The sequence below is a fragment of the Stegodyphus dumicola genome, chromosome 12, assembly GCF_044657685.1.
Source record: "Stegodyphus dumicola isolate Sdum_Otavi_A_Nest chromosome 12, ASM4465768v1".
NCBI lineage: Eukaryota > Metazoa > Arthropoda > Arachnida > Araneae > Eresidae > Stegodyphus > Stegodyphus dumicola.
The window spans coordinates 96317991-96339133 of NC_140779.1; the positions used below are offsets into that span (position 1 = coordinate 96317991).

Consider the following 21143-nt stretch of genomic DNA (forward strand, 5'->3'; position numbering starts at 1 on the left):
TTTATATTGTTATGAAATGCCCAGCCGTGGTAAGGTAGCTTCCTCGCAAAGCAGGTTTAGAGTTGCCAGAAAATGGCATTGAAAGACAGGATTGCCAAATTTGGTTCAAAATTGCCCATTTGGCGATATGCCGTAGAAGGAGCAAGAACATTCTAGAAAAAATTCTTACCGTTTTAACCCAGAATATTCTCGAAGGCAGGTCAAAAGCTAAATAAGCCCTGGCTGTATGCAAGAGTAGCAATATTTCAAGAGTTTATTGTGAAGTTGTATCGAGAGTACATTGAATTCAGTAGCAGTGTCTTGAGTTCCGAGAGCGACCAAACAGAGTCAGGAGCTTAGTTAGTGCTTTGCCATGAAGCTGTCTTCACTGTTGTACCCTGAGGGCTGTTTTGCCGATTACTTCAGCATGTTTCTCATAGTTTTTCAACAACTGTAAACTTGTCTTGTGGAACACAGGCAAATAAATTGTGTTTTGATTCTTTCTCAAGTAGTTTCAACCACTCCAAATCCACAAACCTGTAGAACACAATAATATAAATGGTACAACTCTGATATATGCCCTAATTTCACCAAATGTGGTGATATGTGTTCTGCCTGGTTTTTGGCACGATTGCATGTTGTATGGCGGTTTGCGTCATGCCTGACAGAAGGAGGTGTTGGTCATGCTTGTTGGTTTGTTGGTTCGCGTCTGTCTCAGACGATAGGGGGGAAAGATAAAATGGTGGAAGTTGTTGAATTGAAGTTCGGCAAAAGGAAATATCATTGTGGAAATCCTGTTGAGGAGCAGTGGGTATTTGGAGGCGTGGAGAGAGGGTCTGGGAAATTATTTTTAATGGCTGTGCATGACAGAAATAGGGATTTGTGAACAATAGTATGAATTTTCTGGATAGTGTGTCTGGCTGTCATATAAATACGATAGTGATTACGTGGCGGCATGTTAAACGCGATATGAAATTGGTATTTCTGCTGTTCGAAAAAGCATTAATTCATGGCAAGTGCATTTTATTTTGTTCTTATCTTGTATAATGTTATGTTCATTGTTTTTTTAGAATGAAATTCTGTCGTTATTGTTGTTTTTTTTAATTGTTTGAAATTTATTTTAGTTACAGTCAAAAGTTTTTAATCCGGACTCGTCGGTACCTCGACGAGTCCGGATTATCGGTTTTTCCGGATAATAGATCATCAGTTTAAATCTGGTAGGATGGCATGCAGAAATTATAAAATTAAAAATATGAAACCATAATTTATGAAATAAAGAGCAATTATGATCTAAAAGGGTATCAAAATTTACAAAAAAAAAAAAAAAAAAAAGCTTAATATTTATTTGTTTATGTGGCGACACACTGCCTTTCTGTGGCAACCCTAAAGAATTCGTCTGTCACGAGGATCACGTGCCCAGATGATGCATCATTACGTCTACGTCTACTTTTCTGTTTGATAGTTAGTTGCACTTAAGATTTTGTAGAATTAGAAATGTCGTGAAAATAAATGTTGGTGTTTTTAAAAAGTGTCGGCTCAGATTTTCGAACCTATGATTTACTTGTTAAGCAACAAATTTGGCGAGCCTGCCAGGATGAATGTCACAGGGTGACATTATCGATTTCGACACTTGATAATTTACGAAAATAAGAGAAGTTCCTAGGTGCAAACATGGATGATTTAGAAACACTAAAACAGAAGCGGAAAGCAATTAGGAGTGTATTTACGAAAACAGCTAATAAGTTAGATGAACTGATACGATCAGATTCTCCGGATTTGGACGATTTAGAAATTTATTTAGATCAAATTTCAGAGAAGTATAAAACTTTACGAAATACGGATGACTCTTTTTTGGAACTTCTACAGAAAAAAGGCTGTACTGAAGAAGAATACGAAAGAGAATTTAGTGCAGCTCAAGAATATTACGATAAATTATCTACGTTGAAAGTAAAAGCCAACAAGAAAAAGGATAAGTGTTCACAGCCTTCTACTGGGTCAACGAATAGCGGTTCTTCATCAGGAATAGTTACAGCCGCAAAACAGAAATTGCCGGAGATCGAACTGGTGAAGTTCGATGGAGACTCCCGAAAGTGGTTGACGTTTTGGACAAGGTTTAGTAAAATACATGAAGATACTCGCATCGACAAGAGAGACAAGTTTCATTATCTACTACAATCTACGAAACCTGAGACTGCGCCTAGAGCAATAGTGGAGAGTTTTCCTGCTACGGAAGAAAATTACGAAAAAGCCGTGGAGTATCTCAAAGAACGATTTGGAAACGAAAATGTTTTAATTCAAATTTATGTTAGAGAGCTATTAAAACTGGTAATCAATGACAAACAAAAGATAGACTTATTAACTCTTTATGACAAGTTGCAAACTCAACTACGCGCATTGGAATCACTCGGTTTAACTAAAGATAAATTTGCAGTTGTTTTATTTCCTTTAGTGGAATCAGCACTTCCTGCTGATTTAATACAAATTTGGGAAAGACAACGAGGTATGTCTCCCGAAACAACAGGTAAGAGTGATTTAGAGTCATTAATTGATTTTCTAAAAAGGGAAGTAGAAACTGAATTTAGAGTTAAACTTACCCGTGATGTTTTGGGTTCTGATAAAGTAAGTAATAAGAAAAATAAGTTTTTTGACATAAAACCTGTTGTTCCAACTGCATGTGAACTAATTAATGCAAATAGTAGTAAGTGTAATGATAATTTTCAAAAGTATAAAAAGTCTGATACTTGTATTTTTTGTGAAAAATCCCATTTGTCTGAAAGTTGTAAAGATGCATCTTTAATGAGTTTAGAATGTAAGAAAGATATTATTAAGAAAAAGAATGTTTGTTTTGTGTGCCTTAAGAAAAACCATAGAGCAAATCAGTGCATAGCTAAACATAGGTGTACCTTATGTAAAAATCGACATTTTGTGATTATGTGCCCTGATTTGCCTTCTAACAAAACAAAAAGTGTCACAAAGTTAGGGAATGAAGAAAACAAAACAGGCATTCTTAATAACTATGTTAAGGTATCAGATGTATATCTTCAAACTTTAATTGTAAAAATTCAGAATGGTTCTAAAGAAATGTTTGTACGAGCAATTTATGATAGTGGTTCTATGAAATCATATTTATGTAATGATGTTGCTCAAAGGTTAAATTGTAAGTGTATTGGTGAATCAAAAATTAAGCAATTTCTTTTTGGTGGAGTTGAGACTTCAGAAAATGTATATAAAAACTATGTTATTGAAGTAAGCAATATATATAGTAAATATAAGTGTAAATTAGAGGTACTTGGTCAAAACAAAATTTGTTCTAAAATTAAGCAACTCCCATCTGGTTTGTGGTTACGCGAACTTAAGTCACATGGTATCAAATTAAGTGATTTAGAAAATGGTACATATAAGGTAGATAAAGAGATAAAATTACTAATTGGTGCGGATTTTGCTGGTAAGTTGCTAACTGGAAAAATTGTTCCCCTTACGTGCGGTGTCAGCGCGGTGCATACGCAATTAGGCTGGACTGTTATGGGTAAATTTACTGGCACTGAGCCAACTACGATAAATACTGCATCCCTCCTAATTTCTTCTCTGTTAGTGAAGGGTCAATGTATAAGTGATCTCTGGAAGTTAGATGTTTTGGGTATTGGTGAACCTTCCGTAAGTAAAACCAAAACTCAGTTACAGGAGGATACGCAAAAATATTTTGAAGAGACTCTTACGGTAAATTCAGAGGGAAGGTACGAAGTAGCATTACCTTGGGTGTTGGATAGCTCGCTTTTACCTGAAAACAAAGTGATAGCAGAAAAATGTCTTGCAAGTACTAAAAGAAAATTAATGACTATGGGAAATTTTGAAGCTTACGGAGACGTTTTCCAGAACTGGTTAGCACTCGGGATAATTGAAAAAGTACCGGATAAGAATAAATATAAGGGTGTACATTATTTACCTCATAGAGCAGTTGTTAAAGAAAATAGTAGCACAAGTATAAGACCGGTGTTTAATGCAAGTTCTCATTCGCCTGGTTACCCATCATTGAATGATTGTTTATCTACTGGACCAAATTTAATAGAAATTATACCTTCGATTCTTAATCGGTTTCGCAAGAATTACGTTGGTGTCACTTCAGATATAGAAAAAGCTTTCTTGCAAATATCTATAAGGGAAAAAGATCGAGACTTTTTGAGATTTATGTGGTTCAGTAGGAATAATCAAGAACAAGTTGAACTGTATCGGCATGGAAGGGTAGTTTTTGGTATTACGTGTAGTCCGTATTTATTGGCCGCTACAATACAATATCATTTGAGTGTAGTTCCCGAAAGCTTAAGTCATACAGCGGAGATTTTGAAAACATCCTTTTACGTAGATAACTGTGTGGCTAGTATGGATTCAGAAATAGAAATGAGAAAGTTTGTAAATGAATCACAAATAATTATGGCTTTGGGTCATTTTAATTTAAGATTCTGGAAATCCAATATAAGAAGTGTTGCGCCAGAGGAAGATTCCTCCACGGAAGGAGATGTGTCTGTTTTGGGCCTTGTATGGCATACAGTTACAGATACCTTATCTTGCAAAATAAGTCAAGATATAAAATTGGATGACCCAGTTACTAAAAGACTAGTTTTAGCAGTAGCTCATCAGGTGTTTGACGTTATAGGGTATACGGCTCCTGTAATGTTGATTCCAAAACTAATTTTACAGGAAACTTGGAATTTAAGGCTTAAATGGGACGATGTTCTTCCCGATGAATTAACCAAAAAGTTTAGGTTTTGGCTTAAAAAGTTGTACTTGCTATCCAGTATCCAAATACCTAGATGGGTAGGTCTCAAATCTATTAATGAAGCTGTGAGTATACATCTCTTTTGTGACAGTAGTAAAAGTGCGTATAGTGCATGCGTCTTTTTAAGAGTACAGACTGGCAAAAAGGTGAAGGTTAGTTTGATACACGCAAGATCGAGAGTAGCTCCTTTAAAACCTATTACTATTCCTCGATTAGAACTTCTTGCTTGTAATATTGGTTCTAGGTTATTGTCTTCAGTTATTAATGATATTGGCCTACATGAAGTTCGTATTCATTGTTGGACTGACTCCTCGACGGCTTTAAGTTGGATACGGCGAAATCAACGTTGGGGAGCATTCGTTTTTAATCGTGTACAGGAAATCAGGTCGTTGACCTCCCCCACTGTATGGCGACATGTCCCTGGTAGTCTCAATCCTGCTGACCTACTTTCTAGAGGTTGTTATGCAGATCAAGTAATAGAACGAAAATGGTGGGAGGGACCTGATTGGTTACAGGAAGATGAGGCAAATTGGCCTAAATCTAATGATGAACCAGATGAGGATTTGGTTAATTCAGAAATACGTAAGACAGTTATTGTTACGTTGGCAAAGAGTGATAATTGTATTGGATGGTACTATAAGTATTTCTCATCATTTAAGAAAATTGTAAGAATGTTATCATGGATATTCAGATTTTATAATAATGTACGTAAGAATAATAATAACAACCATTCTAAGGATTTGACTGTATCTGAAATAGAAAGGGGAGAAATAGCTTTAGTGTTATTAATACAAAAAGAGTCGTTTAATGGTGAAACAGATGATAAGCTAAGACGACTCAGACCATTTGTCGATAGCCAGGGTCTAATAAGAGCTAAGTCTAATGTTGCTTATCGTAACGACTCTAGCAGCTTTAAGTTCCCCATCATATTACCTTCTGAGCATCCAGTAGTCAAATTATTGATATTAAGTTCACACAAAGATTTGTTGCATGCAGGTACTACATTATTAATGTCGCATTTAAGAGAAAGATACTGGATCTTAAAATCACGTAAAACTATAAGGAACTGTATAAGAAAATGTGTAACATGTCAGAGATTTAAGGCTAAAAGAGGTGAGACAGTCCCAGGCGTTTTACCAAATGATAGGGTTCGTGATTCAGCCATTTTTGAAATCGTAGGATGTGATCTTGCAGGACCCTTGCATTTAAAGGATGGACGAAAATCGTATATTGTGCTCTTCACCTGTGCGGTTTATCGTGCTATCCATATGGAACTGGTTACCTCATTAACAACTGAATCATTTTTCCAAGCTTTAAGGCGTTTTATCGCACGCCGTGGACGCCCTACCACCATATATTCCGATAATGGAGAAAATTTTGTGGGTGCAGAGAGAGTTCTGCAAACCATTGACTGGGACAGCCTCTGCTCTAAGGCTGCTGAAAAGAGAATACAATGGAAATTTAATCCTCCATCCGCCGCTTGGTGGGGTGGATGGTGGGAGCGTTTAATACAAATTGTAAAACAAATATTAAGAAAAATTTTAGGTCGTACTTCTCTTGGTTATGAAGAGTTACTCACTGTCTTGTGTGATTGTGAAAGAATTGTCAACTCAAGACCACTTACGTACGTGTCTGACGATATCGAAGATCCCTTGCCTTTAACCCCAGAAAAATTTCTGCATGAAACTCCACAGTCGGGTGTACCTGATATTGACAATGTGGACAAAGAAAAATTGAGTAGAAGAGCGAAGTATCTCCAGAGAATGAGAGAATTGTTAAGAGTGAGATTTCGCTCTGAGTATCTAGGGCAGTTAAGACAGCAGTCTACCAGAAATTACAAAAATAAACTTCTCTCTGTAGGAGAAATTGTCTTGCTGGAGGATCAAAATAAAAACCGTGCATATTGGAATTTAGCACGCGTTATTCGAGTGATCCCTGGTCGAGATGGCAACATAAGAGTTGCTCTTGTAAAAAGTAATAATTCAGAGTTCTTGAGACCAATACAGAGATTGTTTAGATTGGAACTGGATAATATAATAGATAATACTCAAAATGAGCAAGTTCCTTTCACCACCAGTAGTGGTAGAGTTGTAAAATCACGAATAATGTAATTTATGTCTTTGAGTTATTATGATTAATTTTTGTGCTATTATTGTTGTATTATTCCTCAGTATTAATTTTGTTCTCAAGTAATATGATTTAAGTATTAAGTAATTTTCTTTGTTATATAACCATCATTTATATTTGTAAGTTTTATGTTTTGAGTGTATAGCCATCCACTCAAAAGGTGGGAGAATTGTGGTGACACACTGCCTTTCTGTGGCAACCCTAAAGAATTCGTCTGTCACGAGGATCACGTGCCCAGATGATGCATCATTACGTCTACGTCTACTTTTCTGTTTGATAGTTAGTTGCACTTAAGATTTTGTAGAATTAGAAATGTCGTGAAAATAAATGTTGGTGTTTTTAAAAAGTGTCGGCTCAGATTTTCGAACCTATGATTTACTTGTTAAGCAACAGTTTACATTATTAAACATTTCTTTCAACACGCGCATGCGTAAAGCATACATTACGCATAGTCGAAATTACAAAATTGCAACCAGAAAACTATTTGATGTATATTCGTGATATTTATAATGACGAGGTATTTGATTTAAATTATATCAAAGACGGAGTACATCGAGATGAAAGACTACATTTAGTAAGGAATTATAAGCCGAATAAAATAAAAACTTCTGCCCGGAAGATAAGGATAGTGCTGGCAGATCAACTTCCAGTTCATTGCACGCAGCGATGTCCCCTCCCCCGCAGAGCAGCGTGAAATTGATAAACAGATTTCGGAATGGTTAGAGAAACAAACACACAATTTAAGCTAAAAATCCAAAACAAAAACAAAAAATTTAGATAGCAAAAATGTGAAGTTTCTAACCAAAAATATTTCACAAGAATCCATGTACACAGCGATATATTTTAACTTAAAAAAATCTACAAATGGCAGAATCTAGGCAGTGAACAAATCTACGAAAAGAGATTCCTACGAAAAAGGATATGCCTTTACCCATTTTTTTCACCAATTCCACTTTTTGTTTGATAGACATCAAAACATGCTTTCGCATTGTAGATCCTTTGGCAGCTCCAGAATCGTAAATTCTTTTTGACATAATCGAAAGTTCAAGCTTACTTTTATAAAATTGCTCTAACAGTCTGCAAAAAATAATAAGCCGGATCCAATTAGAAGATTAAGGAACAATGCAATCTGCAACATTAACTGAAATAGATAATTTTAGCTTAGCTTATACCGTCCGTTATACATTAAACGCGCATGCGTAAACGTATTATGTACATGCATAAATGCATATGCGCCTGAATAAAGGTTTTATGTGCTTGTGTAAATGCATAATGAGTTTACGCATGCGCAGAAAATTTGTTGCTTTGAGGTCCGGATTAAAGCCTTTTGACTGCATTTTAGTTTATTTTGTTGATTAGTGTATAGTGTCTAGATTGTGCAATTCGTAGATGTTTTTTTAAGTTGAAAAAGAATGCTGTGTACATGGTATTCTTTGAAATTTATTGTTATGTTAATTTATTAAAGCGAGGTGTGCATAGTTCGTACAGTCGTTCGTTGCCTAAATTGTGCAATTCGTAGATGTTTTTTTAAGTTTAAACAAGATGCTGTGTACATTGCATTCTTGGAAATTTATTGTTGTTATGTTAATTTATCAAAGCGAGGTGTGCGTAGTTCGTAGATTCGTTCGCTGCCTAGATTCTGCCATTTGTAGATTTTTTTAAGTTAAAATATATCGCTGTGTACATGGATTTTTGTGAAATATTTTTGGTTAGAAACTTCACATTTTTGCTATCTAAATTTTTTGTTTTTGTTTCGGATTTTTAGCTTAAATTGTGTGTTCAAGACGCAGTTTTTGCATGTGCGAAAATCACATTTTTGGAAACATTTTAGGCTTAAAGTTTAAAATGTAGACATGTTTAGCGAGAAATTTGGCAACTTGAGGGCACATATCAGAGTAGTTCCATATAAATAAATAGTTAACGTACCAATTATCATTTATAATGCCTTTAAAAAAACTCTGGATTATCTGAAACATTCCAGTTTTAATTAGTTTGGGTAAGTGAGGTTGTAAAGTAATATCATTTAATATCTATTTAGATCCAGAAATTTACTTTCATATTAAATTTCAATTAACTCTAAACTCAAATGGAAGAGAAACATGCTGATGTAGAATTCAAAATTAGGTGATAAAGCGAGCTAGCTCATTTTGATGTAAATTTTGAACAACTCTTATCTGATTCAAAGGCAATCAAAAACAGATTCCTGCCCCGTTTTACAAAATGATTTTTGTTTCTAAAAAAGAAGCATTCACGCCTGACTGCGCTCGAAATTAATAGAATTTTGTTCAAAACCTACAGATAAAATTGCTTTTTCGCCTAATTTTAAATAACACAAAACTGTCATTATTTTGAGAGTTTCAAGATTAATATTTGTTAACAACTTGTAGGATTCCTCACTTTTATTTTACTAAATGAATATTGAATAACCTAGTGAATTGATAAGTGACTTATCACTGCGTTCACTTAAGACGTAGACTCAAGAAGGGTTAACTATCTTCCATTTCATTCAAATAAGATGAACAGTTGGCCCTTTTCTTGGGCTTGAACTCAAAATAAGAAATAAGAACTATAACTAACTAAGAGACTTAGCCGAAGCTAACACAAGTATCTAATATAGTTGGCCTTGAATTTAAACGAGCCAGCAAAGATCAAAAGGTATGTAATATACGGCCAAGCGTAACAGCTTCAAGAGAGATTTAGCCAAAAGGCAAACACGGGCTACACAGGATTCCTAGCTCTCTCTCGTGAAGTAAGTCGAACCTTCCTTAAATAGTACTTGTAAGTCATTTGCATTCAACATGATTCTAAACACTCATTTTGGTAGGAAGTTGTAAGTGGAAATAATAATCGATAGGAAAGGAATTTAAAATTAAAATATACCTTACAAACACCTCATGATAATCTGCTGCTTACTCAACATGTATTTGCTTAAGTAATTTTTTTCTGTAATAACTTCTGTAATTTCTGTCTTCTTAACAGACACAGTTAAACCCAATGAACAGAATATACAGGTACAGGTACTTTAGAAGTTAAACAACAAAAATCAGCATTACATTTGCAAATTTTCACAAGATCATCGAAACTTTTACCAAACTATCAAAATTATACCTATGAAAATTTGCAAATATAATGCTGATTTTTGTTTTTTGACTTCTAAATTAATATTTGTTTGGCATGTTATTTTAACCAAAAATACATATATGCTATAATACAGAAAATGTCCACAAAAATTTAGGCATTTGTTATGTGTTGAAAATGAAAGTCTGAAAAACATTTGATTTTGTATCATCGCATAACTTAAAACAGAAGAGAAACACGCCAAAAGAAACATAAAATTAGTATCATGACAGCCTTGAGTTTAGCGCAGATTTATGTCAAGATCTCAATTGATTTTGAAAGCAAGCAGGATGCAAATTTCTTTGCTCCTGACGAAGAGGGACCTATACCTGCTTGCTCTTAAAATTGATTGAGATCTTGACATAAAGATATGTGAAACTCAAGGTTGTTGTATTACTAATTTTACATAACTTAATATCAAGTAACAGAAATTTTAAACTCGAATAAAAAAGCTTTATATTTTTTACATAACAACAGGTCTGGTTTAAGACAGCTAGAGGTCCTAAGACCTTAAAAGACTGTGCCCCCATAACATTAATGCCATCCCCATTCCTTATATTTCAGTTTTGGTTTAGCTGTAGCATATCTTCTATGAGAAAACTGGCAATCAGGAATATTTTTTTGGTACTCCCTTTCCCTCAGTTTCTAATGACCTTTTTTGTGGTACAAATTTTCCCTGATGCCCTAAACACATGCTTTTTTTGCTTAATGGTTATTAATAATACTCTCAATTTCTAAAATATTCCAATAATTAATTCATATAAAAAAAGGTTAAACATAACTGAATGGATTTCTGCATCACTATTTTGCTACCGAATTATCACTAAAGTAAAGTGATCACACATCCTGGTTTTGGCGGGACAGTCCCGCTTTTTGGAGGACTGTCCCGCAGATTTTTAAAAATGTCCCACTTTTTAGAAAACATCTGCACTTCTTATTTTAAATGTTCTGTAAAAATATATTACCTATTATTTATTATTATAGTGAATATAAAGAAATAAAAAAACACATAAAATGCATGCAGGGTAAACTAAATTAGGCAATGTAACGAATTAGATTTACTCGGTTGTTTGATCACTGTTGTTACATCTCGTGAAGGAATATATATTGTTAACGGAGGAACAGCTAGCATTAGCTGAAGGGCTATTTGCTTTCCACACCATAAACCACAATCAAAGTTTCAGATCAATTGATTGTACGTCGCAAATGATCAAAACATTGTACAACAAAAAATTTGCATGTGCAAGGATAAAAACTCAAGCAATTATTTGTAATGTTCTTTCACCACATTCGTTTTGACAATTGCAGAAAGAATTAGATTTAAATGCACATTTATGTCCATATATTATGATGCTTCCAACCACGAAGATTTAAAATTATTTCCCACAATTGTTTGACTTTTTGATCCAGAAACAGGAATTAAAATTAGAATATTAGATTTTGTTTCATTGCTCATTATTTTTTTCCAATGGCAGATTGTGAACAGTTACAGTTTTGTAACAGAGTCCACTAATCTATACTAAGGCCAGATATGGTGGTCTCTTATAGAGACATCTAATAGGTGGGCCACCATCACCTTTTCTATGAAGGGGCGGACAGTTACAACCATGCCTTCTCTGGGATTAGAATCCAGGCCTTTCGGCATCGCAATCAGGCTCCCCTAACCACCATACCGTCTGGGCGGCTGCCGGGTGAAGCTTCAGAAATAATTTTTGATTCAATAAGCACTATTTTAAAAAAGGTTTGGTTTATTTAATTATGGCAAAGCACACTAGGGCCATCTGCCGAAGGCCATCTGCCGAAATTTTTTGTTGTACAATGTTTTGATCATTTGCGACGTACAATCATGGAAAACCTTCATGGAAAACTTTGTAAGGGAAACTGGCTAGTATACACATTACACATGGGGAAAACCACGAAAATGCCTATGCAGCCAGCCCGTTCGCAGGATTCGAACCTCAGACCGAACTACCAGTGTTCAGCGACTTTACCACTCGGCCGCTGGTGGGGCCCATTTTAGAAAAAGAATAATTTGAACAATAAAATTATTGCCTATTGTGAGGCGTACGTTAGATTTGGCGTGCTGCTAAATGGGTGCATTTTATAGATTTGCCGCTTAAAGTTTTTACGGTCCTCAAAACGGAATATTACCAATACCAAAATACGATCTGCTGTTTCTGCAGGTACCAGTTAATTGCAAAGCAATCGAGGCTTATCTATCTAAAAAAAAAAAAAAAAAATACGAAGAAGGAAAATATATTTCTAAAGAACATTTTACTGGAAATGTTTTTCTATACAGTGTAAATATTGGTATTATTAAATTTGATTGTAACAGATTGCCTACAAAAATGCTAGTTTAATTTTAATAATCGGTTTGACATACTAGGTAGCCGTTCCACTGAACCGGCTAAATAACTGGCTATATGACATAAAGGATGAGCAGAATAAAAATAATATTTCAATAACACATCAGCCTTAAAATGTTACAATTTTAAAAAATGACAGTCATAAGAATTCACAAACATTGAATCATATATACTAGAGTAAAATCTAACCTTTACTATTCCGACCCATTCTATTGTTTTAATTATTTACCAACAAATTAGCATCACAAAGACGGAGTACACACTTTATACTCCGTGATTAAAAAACACTGAACGAGACCTTATAGAAAAGCTAAAGAAAAAATCTTTTAGCCCGCAGGCGAATTTTTGTTATGATTCTACGGTTGATGTATAATAATATAAAGTGAAATTTATATTTAGCATTAATTTAAATAAGAAGAAAAGCAAGCATTGGGTAAAGATGTTGAAATTTTTCGAATCATAAAAACTTTAGTTTGGCGCATTTTGCATCTGGAAACAAAATAATCATACGATAGAAGAGATTAATTAAGCAATATTACATGTAATATAAATAATAATACATTTATTTCATCCGAATAAAGTGTTTTCTACAAACTTTTAAATATAGAAAATTTATTTCTGACAGTTTGAGGTATTAAGTAAACTGAAAATGGCATCATATAAACAAAATTTCGTCTGTTAGCGATTCATGTGAAATCGGTCGGTAAAATATGCAGGTGAAACTAATTATTTTTGTAATTTATTTGCTTCTCAGCAGTAAAAGAAATTAAAAATTTAATTCCTCATTTGATTTTAGTTGATGTCATATGACACTAATTAATCATTTTAATGTTATATAGGTTCAAAATACGAATGATAGTAGCATCGTAAGCAAGCTGTCATCTGCAAACAAGGGCTATTTTGTAGATGAATTTCTTAATTTTTTTGTTGCAAGAAGTCAAAATCGGTCTCCTATCATCAACAGGTATAATTCTATTGTTTATTATTAGGTTTAGAATTCCTAATAATTAAGAAGCAATTTTTTTTTTACGTCTATTTCTTTCTTTTTGGATTTAAATTTTTAGATGCATTCAAATTATTAATTATAATTCTGTATTTATTTAGAGGCTACTACATTCGATTTAAAGCTATAGATGAAGCTTTTCAGTCCTGGTTTACAGTTGCTGCTTCTTACAAAAATACACAGGTTGTTATTTTATTATGTTTGCTCTACTTTCTTTATAGACCTGCAATTGTTTTAACATTCACTGTTAATATAATTTTACAGACTATAAAAGCTTAAAAAAATTCAACCAAATGAAATCAAGCCAAATTTATGTGAAATTTTGGCCCACCATTAGGCAAGATAAAAGGACTTAAACACTGGTAATTTGGGCTGATCTTTTGAATATGGTAACAGGTAGTTTGGCGACATTTTGGAGGCGATAAAGGTTACTACCTAGGACTTTGGTAATAATGTGAGAAGTACTCAGATCCGATTACGCATTATTTTGTGTGAGGGAAATGTGAGATCATGAGATATGTCATGTGACATTAATGGACGAATTACAGTTCTTTAATCGGAAAAGTGGGTAAAAATTTGGAAAAATATCTGTAGTACTATATTATTTTGTATTAAGCTTCATTGTGTGTTCTGTGAAATAGTGTTGATTAATTTTTGGATTGCATGGCGCTATCTAAAGTGAACTGTAAATTTTTAATGCGTTTATCTGATAATTCAAAAGAATTGGTCGAATGGTGTATGAGTGTAGGTTTAATTGCAGATAAGTATGAATGTCCAAAATGTGGGAATGAAATGAGATTGTGTGAAAGGAAGGATATTACAGATAAGTTTGAATGGTGGTGCAAGAAATCTGGTGAAAATGGACATTTTGTGAAACGGAGTGTAAGGAAGGGTACGTGGTTTGCTGAAAGTAGTTTGCGTATGGGTGAAATTTTATTAATTTCTTATTACTGGGTGAATAGACTGCCAGTTGACTACTAGATTTCGGATTTAGAAATTAGCAGTAGTACTGCAGCCGATTGGAACTCTTTCTGTAGGGAAGTGTGCGTGCCACGTAATGAAGATTCTGAAGAAGATTAGGTAAGTTAGTATTTTTAATCATTTGAGGATATTATTTTTATGCATTGTTCTAAATGTAAGGAGTAAATAAATTAATATGGTATTATTGGAAAATTGTTACTAGCAATGATTTAGTTTAAAGTAATTAGGATTGTAATCTAATTTTTATTAATTTAATGTATGTGCTTATTTATATTTTAAGTAGTGTTTTTTAATTTAATTATATTTTAAATTAATGATCATAATTTTGTGAGTTATAGGTTTGTAGTATTTTGGAATACGTTTGAGTAGTATACGTTGAGTATTTTCATGCATTTTCGTGAAATTTTTCTAATTTATGAGAAAAAAGCAGTGGACATGGATATAGTGAAGAGTGTGCGCAATGCCATTTTTGTGCAATTCTTTGATGTTTTTTTAAGTAAAAATAAGTCGACGTGTACATGGTTTAGTTATATTTTAATTAAACGATAGTTATTTTGTGAATTTTATGTTTGTAGCAATTTGGTATACGTTTCAATTGAAGTAAACGTGCATGGAAATAATTTAAATATTTGACACTAAGTATTTGTAACCATTTTTAATGTTTGCGGTATAAATCCGTTGGTGACGTTTATAATATAATAGATAATTTAGAGGTAAAAGTTTTTGAATATTTTATTTATTTTATACGTGGAAATGTTCATCCTTGGAAAGGGTATATACTTTTTCGCGATCAGGTAATTTCGTATATGTTCTTTTACCAGATTTAAAGATTCACAAAATTTTCATGCATTTTCGTGAAATTTTTCTAATTTATGACAAAAAAGCAGTGTACATGGATAAAGTTAAGAGTGTGTGCAATGCCATTTTTGTGCAATTCTGGGATGTATTTTTAAGTAAAAATTAGTCGACGTGTAAATGGTTTATGTGTATGTGCTATTCTGAAAAACGCGCAAGGAGTTTGCAATTGTGCACTTTTTCCCAATTTTGCAGTTAATATTTGTCATGATTAAGCAGTTTTGTTACATAAAGTTTTGGAACTACTCTGATATGCGCCCTCAAGTCGCCAAATTTCTCGCCAAATATTTTTGGCAAGAAAATTTACGCTGCCATATTACTATCTAAATTTTTTGTCTACATTTCAAACTTTAAGCCTAAAATGTCTCCAAAAACGCGGTTTTCGCACATGCAAAAACTACGTTTTGAACACACAATTTAAGCTAAAAATCCGAAACAAAAACAAAAAATTTAGATAGCAAAAATGTAAAGTTTCTAACCAAAAATATTTGACAAGAATCCATGTACACAGCGACATGTTTTAACTTAAAAAAACATCTACGAATGGCACACTGTAGGCAACGAACGAATCTACGAACTATGCACACCTCGCTTTAATAAATTAACATAACAATAAATTTCAAAGAATACTATGTACACAGCGTTCTGTTTCAACTTTAAAAAACATCTACGAATTGCACAATCTACACTAAAAACAAATCAAGAAAATAAACTAAAATAAATTTCAGACAATTCAAAAAACAACAATAAAAACCAAAATTCATACAAAAACAATGAATATAACATTCTACAAAATAAAAACAATAAAATAAAATGCACTTACCATTATGAAAGCTGCTTTTAAAAGCAGAAATATCTTTCCCCCCTATCTTCTCAGATACAGAGCATACAAAGTCCAAAATACATTCGTTAATAAAATTTCGCCAGTCACACAACGTCTGTGAAGAAAACTTCCACAATTTTGCTATATCACATGCCGGTTGATCTTTACATTATGGTAACTTAGCGATTTTTTTGCGAAAATTTGGCAACCAACTCTCCTACAGCAACCCTCTATTTTTTTTCCCTGCCGCCATTTTGTCTTCACGAAGTAAAGAAATGTTGTGTTTCTTTTTATCTACTGAACACTTCTTCCAACAATCTACTAGCCGAATTACACTTATGCTAGAAATTTTATCTAACAAAACTGCTTAATCATGACAAATATTCACTGCAAAATTGGGAAAAAGTGCACAATAGCAAACTCCTTGCGCGTTTTTCAAAATAACACATACACGTAAACCATGTACACGTCGACTTATTTTTACTTAAAAAACATCCCAGAATTGCACAAAAATGGCATTGCGCACACTCTTCACTATATCCATGTACACTGCTTTTTTCTCATAAATTAGAAAAATTTCACGAAAATACATGACAATTTTCTGAATCTTTAAACCCGGTAAAAAGAACATATATGAAATTACCTGATCGTGAAAAAGTATATACCCTTTCCAAATATGAACATTTCCACATATAAAATAAATAAAATATCCAAAAACTTTTACCTCTAAATCATCTATTACATAATACACGTCACCAACGAATTCATACTGCAAGCATTACAAATACTTAGTATCAAATATTTAAATTATTTCCATGCACGTTTACTTCAACTTAAATGTATACCAAATTCCTACAAACATATAATTCACAAAATAACTATCATTTCATTAAAATATCACTAAACCATGTACACGTCGACTTATTTTTACTTAAAAAAACATCCCAGAATTGCACAAAAATGGCATTGCGCACACTCTTCACTATATCCATGTACACTGCTTTTTTCTCATAAATTAGAAAAATTTCACGAAAATACATGACAATTTTCTCAATCTTTAAACCCGGTAAAAAGAACATATGTGAAATTACCTGATCGCGAAAAAGTATTTACCCTTTCCAAATATGAACATTTCCACATATAAAATAAATAAAATATCCAAAAACTTTTACCTCTAAATCATCTATTATATTATAAACGTCACCAACGAATTCATACCGCAACCATTACAAATACTTAGTGTCAGATATTTAAATTATTTCCATGCATGTTTACTTCAACTAAAACGTATACCAAATTCCTACAAACATAAAATTCACAAAATAACTATCATTTCATTAAAATATAATTAAATTCAAAAACACTACTTAAAATATAAATGAGCACATACATTAAATTAATAAAAATTACCTTACAATCCTAATTACTTTAAACTAAATCATTGCTAATAACAATTTTCCCAATAATACCAAATTCCTTTCCACCTTACATTTAGAACAATGCATAAAAATAATATCCTCAAATAATTAAAAATACTAACTTACCTAATCTTCTTCAGAATCTTGATTACGTGTCCGATAAACTTTTCTTCTTCCTAATTCAGGATCTTTAAAATCATACTTATATTTCACAGCAAGGTACCAGGTAAAATAAATAACTTAATAAAACATCTTTATTTCTATCTTGCAGAACCTTAAACAAACATTTATTACTACCCTTTTCAATACCACTAAATACCCATTTCGAATTTACGTTAGTTACGGCCATGGGATCCAAAAATTAAACAACACTGTTTCACACAACACACAATAAAGCCAAATACAAAATTTCCAGATTTTTTCCCGATTTCCCCCCTTTTCCGATTAAAGAACCGTAATTCGTCCATTAATATCACATGACATATCCCATGATCTCTCATTTCCCTCACACAAAATAATGCGTAATCGGAACTGAGTACTGCTCACATTATTACCAAAGTCCCAGGTAGTAACCTTTATCGCCTCCAAAATGTCGCCAAACTACCAGTTACCATTTTGTAAAGATCAACCCACATGCCTTCCTACGATTCAAAATTTCAAAAGTAACAATAAAAACTTCCTCCAACGTTAACTTGCTACACGAAAACCAAGATCCAAACCTTAAACTCCGCTGACACCCACATACTTTATTAGCAACAATTTTACTGCAACCCACACAAGTCTATCAGAAACACCATTTTTCGTTAGAGTTCTCATATCAGCTCCGCATTTCGGACACATCAAACTCCGTTTTAAAAGTCCCGACTCCCACAGAAATTCCAAAAATACACTACGATCCCCATAAATACAATCGTGCCAAAAACCAGCACCAAAAATAATATCGCCACATTTGGTGAAATTAGGGCATTTATCAGAGTTGTACAAAAATTTCTAGCATAAGTGTAATTCGGCTAGTAGATTGTTGGAAAAAGTGTTGAGTAAATAAAAAGAAAAGAAACATGTCTTTACTTCGTGAAGACAAAGTGGCGGCAAAAAAAAAAAAAAAAAAAAAATAGAGGGTTGCTGTAGCAGAGTTGGTCGCCAAATTTTCGCCAAAAAATTGCCAAGTTACCATAATCCAAAGATCAACTGTAATTTGATCTGAGTTCAGATCCCAATGAAGAGGCTAATTGCATAGAGCATATGTACTCAAACTGCAGGCTTCTAGCTCATTTAGGGTTGCAAGGTGTATAAAAGTGCAAATTGATAGCATATAACTAAGGATCGAAGCTCTGAATAAGGGTTATAAAATTTTTTTTGAGCTCATGTGCATTTTTATGGAGTTGCACTGCCATAAAGTTTGGATACCACTGGCATGGAGATTTCATTAGCAGCTGTTTATTTGCAATGTAAATGAAGCCCAAAACTCAGTGTTTAATATAATTGTGAGTCAAGATCCAATAAAAGTGGATAGTACGGGCCAGTTCGGTGTGTTTTCGAAAAATCGCTAATTCGCCAAATGGGTTCTTTTCGCGCATTTTAGAAAATTGCTTACTCATCAAATTGCAATATTAGATGGTTGCAATTTTGAATGAATTCTGTAAATATGCAAAGAATTCATATCTAAAACAGAAGTTCGAGGAAAAACAATGAAAAAGTATTTGAAAGTTAATAACTATATAAATTTTATGGGATCAACAATCAACTCTTTTCATCATATATACCATTTTTATGACAGTAGCAAAAGGATGTAAAACATTTTATCAAAAAATTTAAGATACTGTAATAAACAGTAAATCAGCAATGGCTAATCTTTGGAATATGGTAACAGGTAGTTTGGCGACATTTTGGTAGGTGATAAAGGTTACTACCTAGGACTTTGGGAATAATGTGAGAAGTACTCAGTTCCGATTACGCATTATTTTGTGTGAGGGAAATGAGAGATCATGAGATATGTCATGTGACATTAATGGACGAATTACAGTTCTTTAATCGGAAAAGGGAGGGGGTGAAATTGGAAAAATATCTGCAGTACTATAGTATTTTGTATTAAGCTTCATTGTGTGTTGTGTGAAAGAGTGTTGATTAATTTTTGGATCACATGGTGCTATTATAGTGAATTCGAAATGGGTATTTAGTGGGATTAAAAGGGGTAGTAATAAGTGTTTTTTTAAGGTTGCGCGAGATAGAAATAAAGATTGCTTATTAAGTTTTATTAAGCTTTATATTCTACCTGCTACAATAATAATATTTGATTGCTGGAAGTCATATGACTGTTTGGAGGATGAAGGTTTTCAACATCTTGCTGCTAAACATAAGTATCATTTTAAAGATCCTGAAGCAGGCGAAAATACGAATAGGATTGAGATTCTGAAGAAGATTAAGTAAGTTAGTATTTTTAATTATTTGAGGATATTATTTTTATGCATTGTTCTAAATGTAAGGAGTAAATAAATTAATATGGTATTATTGGAAAATTGTTATTAGCAATGATTTAGTTTAAAGTAATTAGGATTATAAGCTAATTTTTATTAATTTATGTATATATATGTTATAAGCTATATGTTATAAGCTAATTTAATTAATTATGTATGTGCTTATTTATATTTTAAGTAGTGTTTTTGAATTTAATTATATTTTAATTAAATGATATTTATTTTGTGAATTTTATGTTTGTAGCAATTTGGTATACGTTTCAATTGAAGTAAACATGCATGGAAATAATTCAAATATTTGACACTAAGTATTTGTAACCATTTTTAATGTTTGCGGTATAAATCTGTTGGTGACGTTTATAATATAATAGATAATTTAGAGGTAAAAGTTTTTGAATATTTTATCTATTTTATACGTGGAAATGTTCATCCTTGGAAAGGGTATATACTTTTTCGCGATCAGGTAATTTCATATATGTTCTTTTACCAGATTTAAAGATTCACAAAATTTTCATGCATTTTCGTGAAATATTTCTAATTTATGACAAAAAAGCAGTGTACATGGATAAAGTTAAGAGTGTGTGCAATGCCATTTTTGTACAATTCTGGGATGTTTTTTTAAATAAGTCGACGTGTACATGGTTTAATTATATTTTAATTAAATGATAGTTATTTTGCGAATTATATGTTTGTAGCAATTTGGTATGTCTTTCAGTGGAAGTAAACGTGCATGGAAATAATTTAAATATTTGACAATAAGTATTTGTAACCATTTTTAATGTTTGCGTTATAAATTCGTTGGTGATGTTTATAATAGATAATTTAGGTAAAAGTTTTTGGATATTTTATTTATATTATTCGTGGAAATGTTCATCCTTGGAAAGGGTATATACGTTTTCGCGATCAGGTAGTTTCATATATGTGCTTTTTACCGAGTTTAAAGATTCACAAAATTTTCTTGCATTTTCGTGCAAATTTTTGTAATTTATGAGAAAATAGCAGTGTAGATGGATAAAGTCAAGAGTGTGCGCAATGCCATTTTTATGCAATTCTGGGATGTTTTTTTAAGTAAAAATAAGTCGACGTGTACATGGTTACTGTGTATGTGCGATTCTGAAAAACGTAGCAAGGAGTTTGCGATTCTGCACTTTTTCCCAATTTTGCAGTTAATATTTGTCATGATTAAGCAGTTTTGTTCCATAAAATTTCTAGCATAAGTGTAATTC

General features: G+C 32.8%; 2 protein-coding genes across 2 annotated transcripts in view; one reads left to right on the top strand and one right to left on the bottom strand.

Moving 5' to 3' along the window:
* hay (ATP-dependent DNA helicase hay) overlaps window positions 1-12738 on the bottom strand; it is a 74988-nt gene extending 62250 nt beyond the window's left edge. Inside the window, exon 1 of the mRNA XM_085806706.1 lies at window positions 12553-12738. Within this exon, the coding sequence (XP_085662832.1) occupies window positions 12553-12571 (19 nt within the window). The 5' untranslated portion in view covers window positions 12572-12738. The remainder of the gene's footprint in view (window positions 1-12552) is intronic.
* A 200-nt stretch (window positions 12739-12938) lies between these two features.
* LOC118193829 (tRNA wybutosine-synthesizing protein 4-like) overlaps window positions 12939-21143 on the top strand; it is a 73670-nt gene continuing 65465 nt past the window's right edge. The window contains exons 1-3 of the mRNA XM_035364976.2: window positions 12939-13079; window positions 13203-13327; window positions 13468-13549. Of these exons, the coding sequence (XP_035220867.2) occupies window positions 13074-13079; window positions 13203-13327; window positions 13468-13549 (213 nt within the window). The 5' untranslated portion in view covers window positions 12939-13073. The remainder of the gene's footprint in view (window positions 13080-13202; window positions 13328-13467; window positions 13550-21143) is intronic.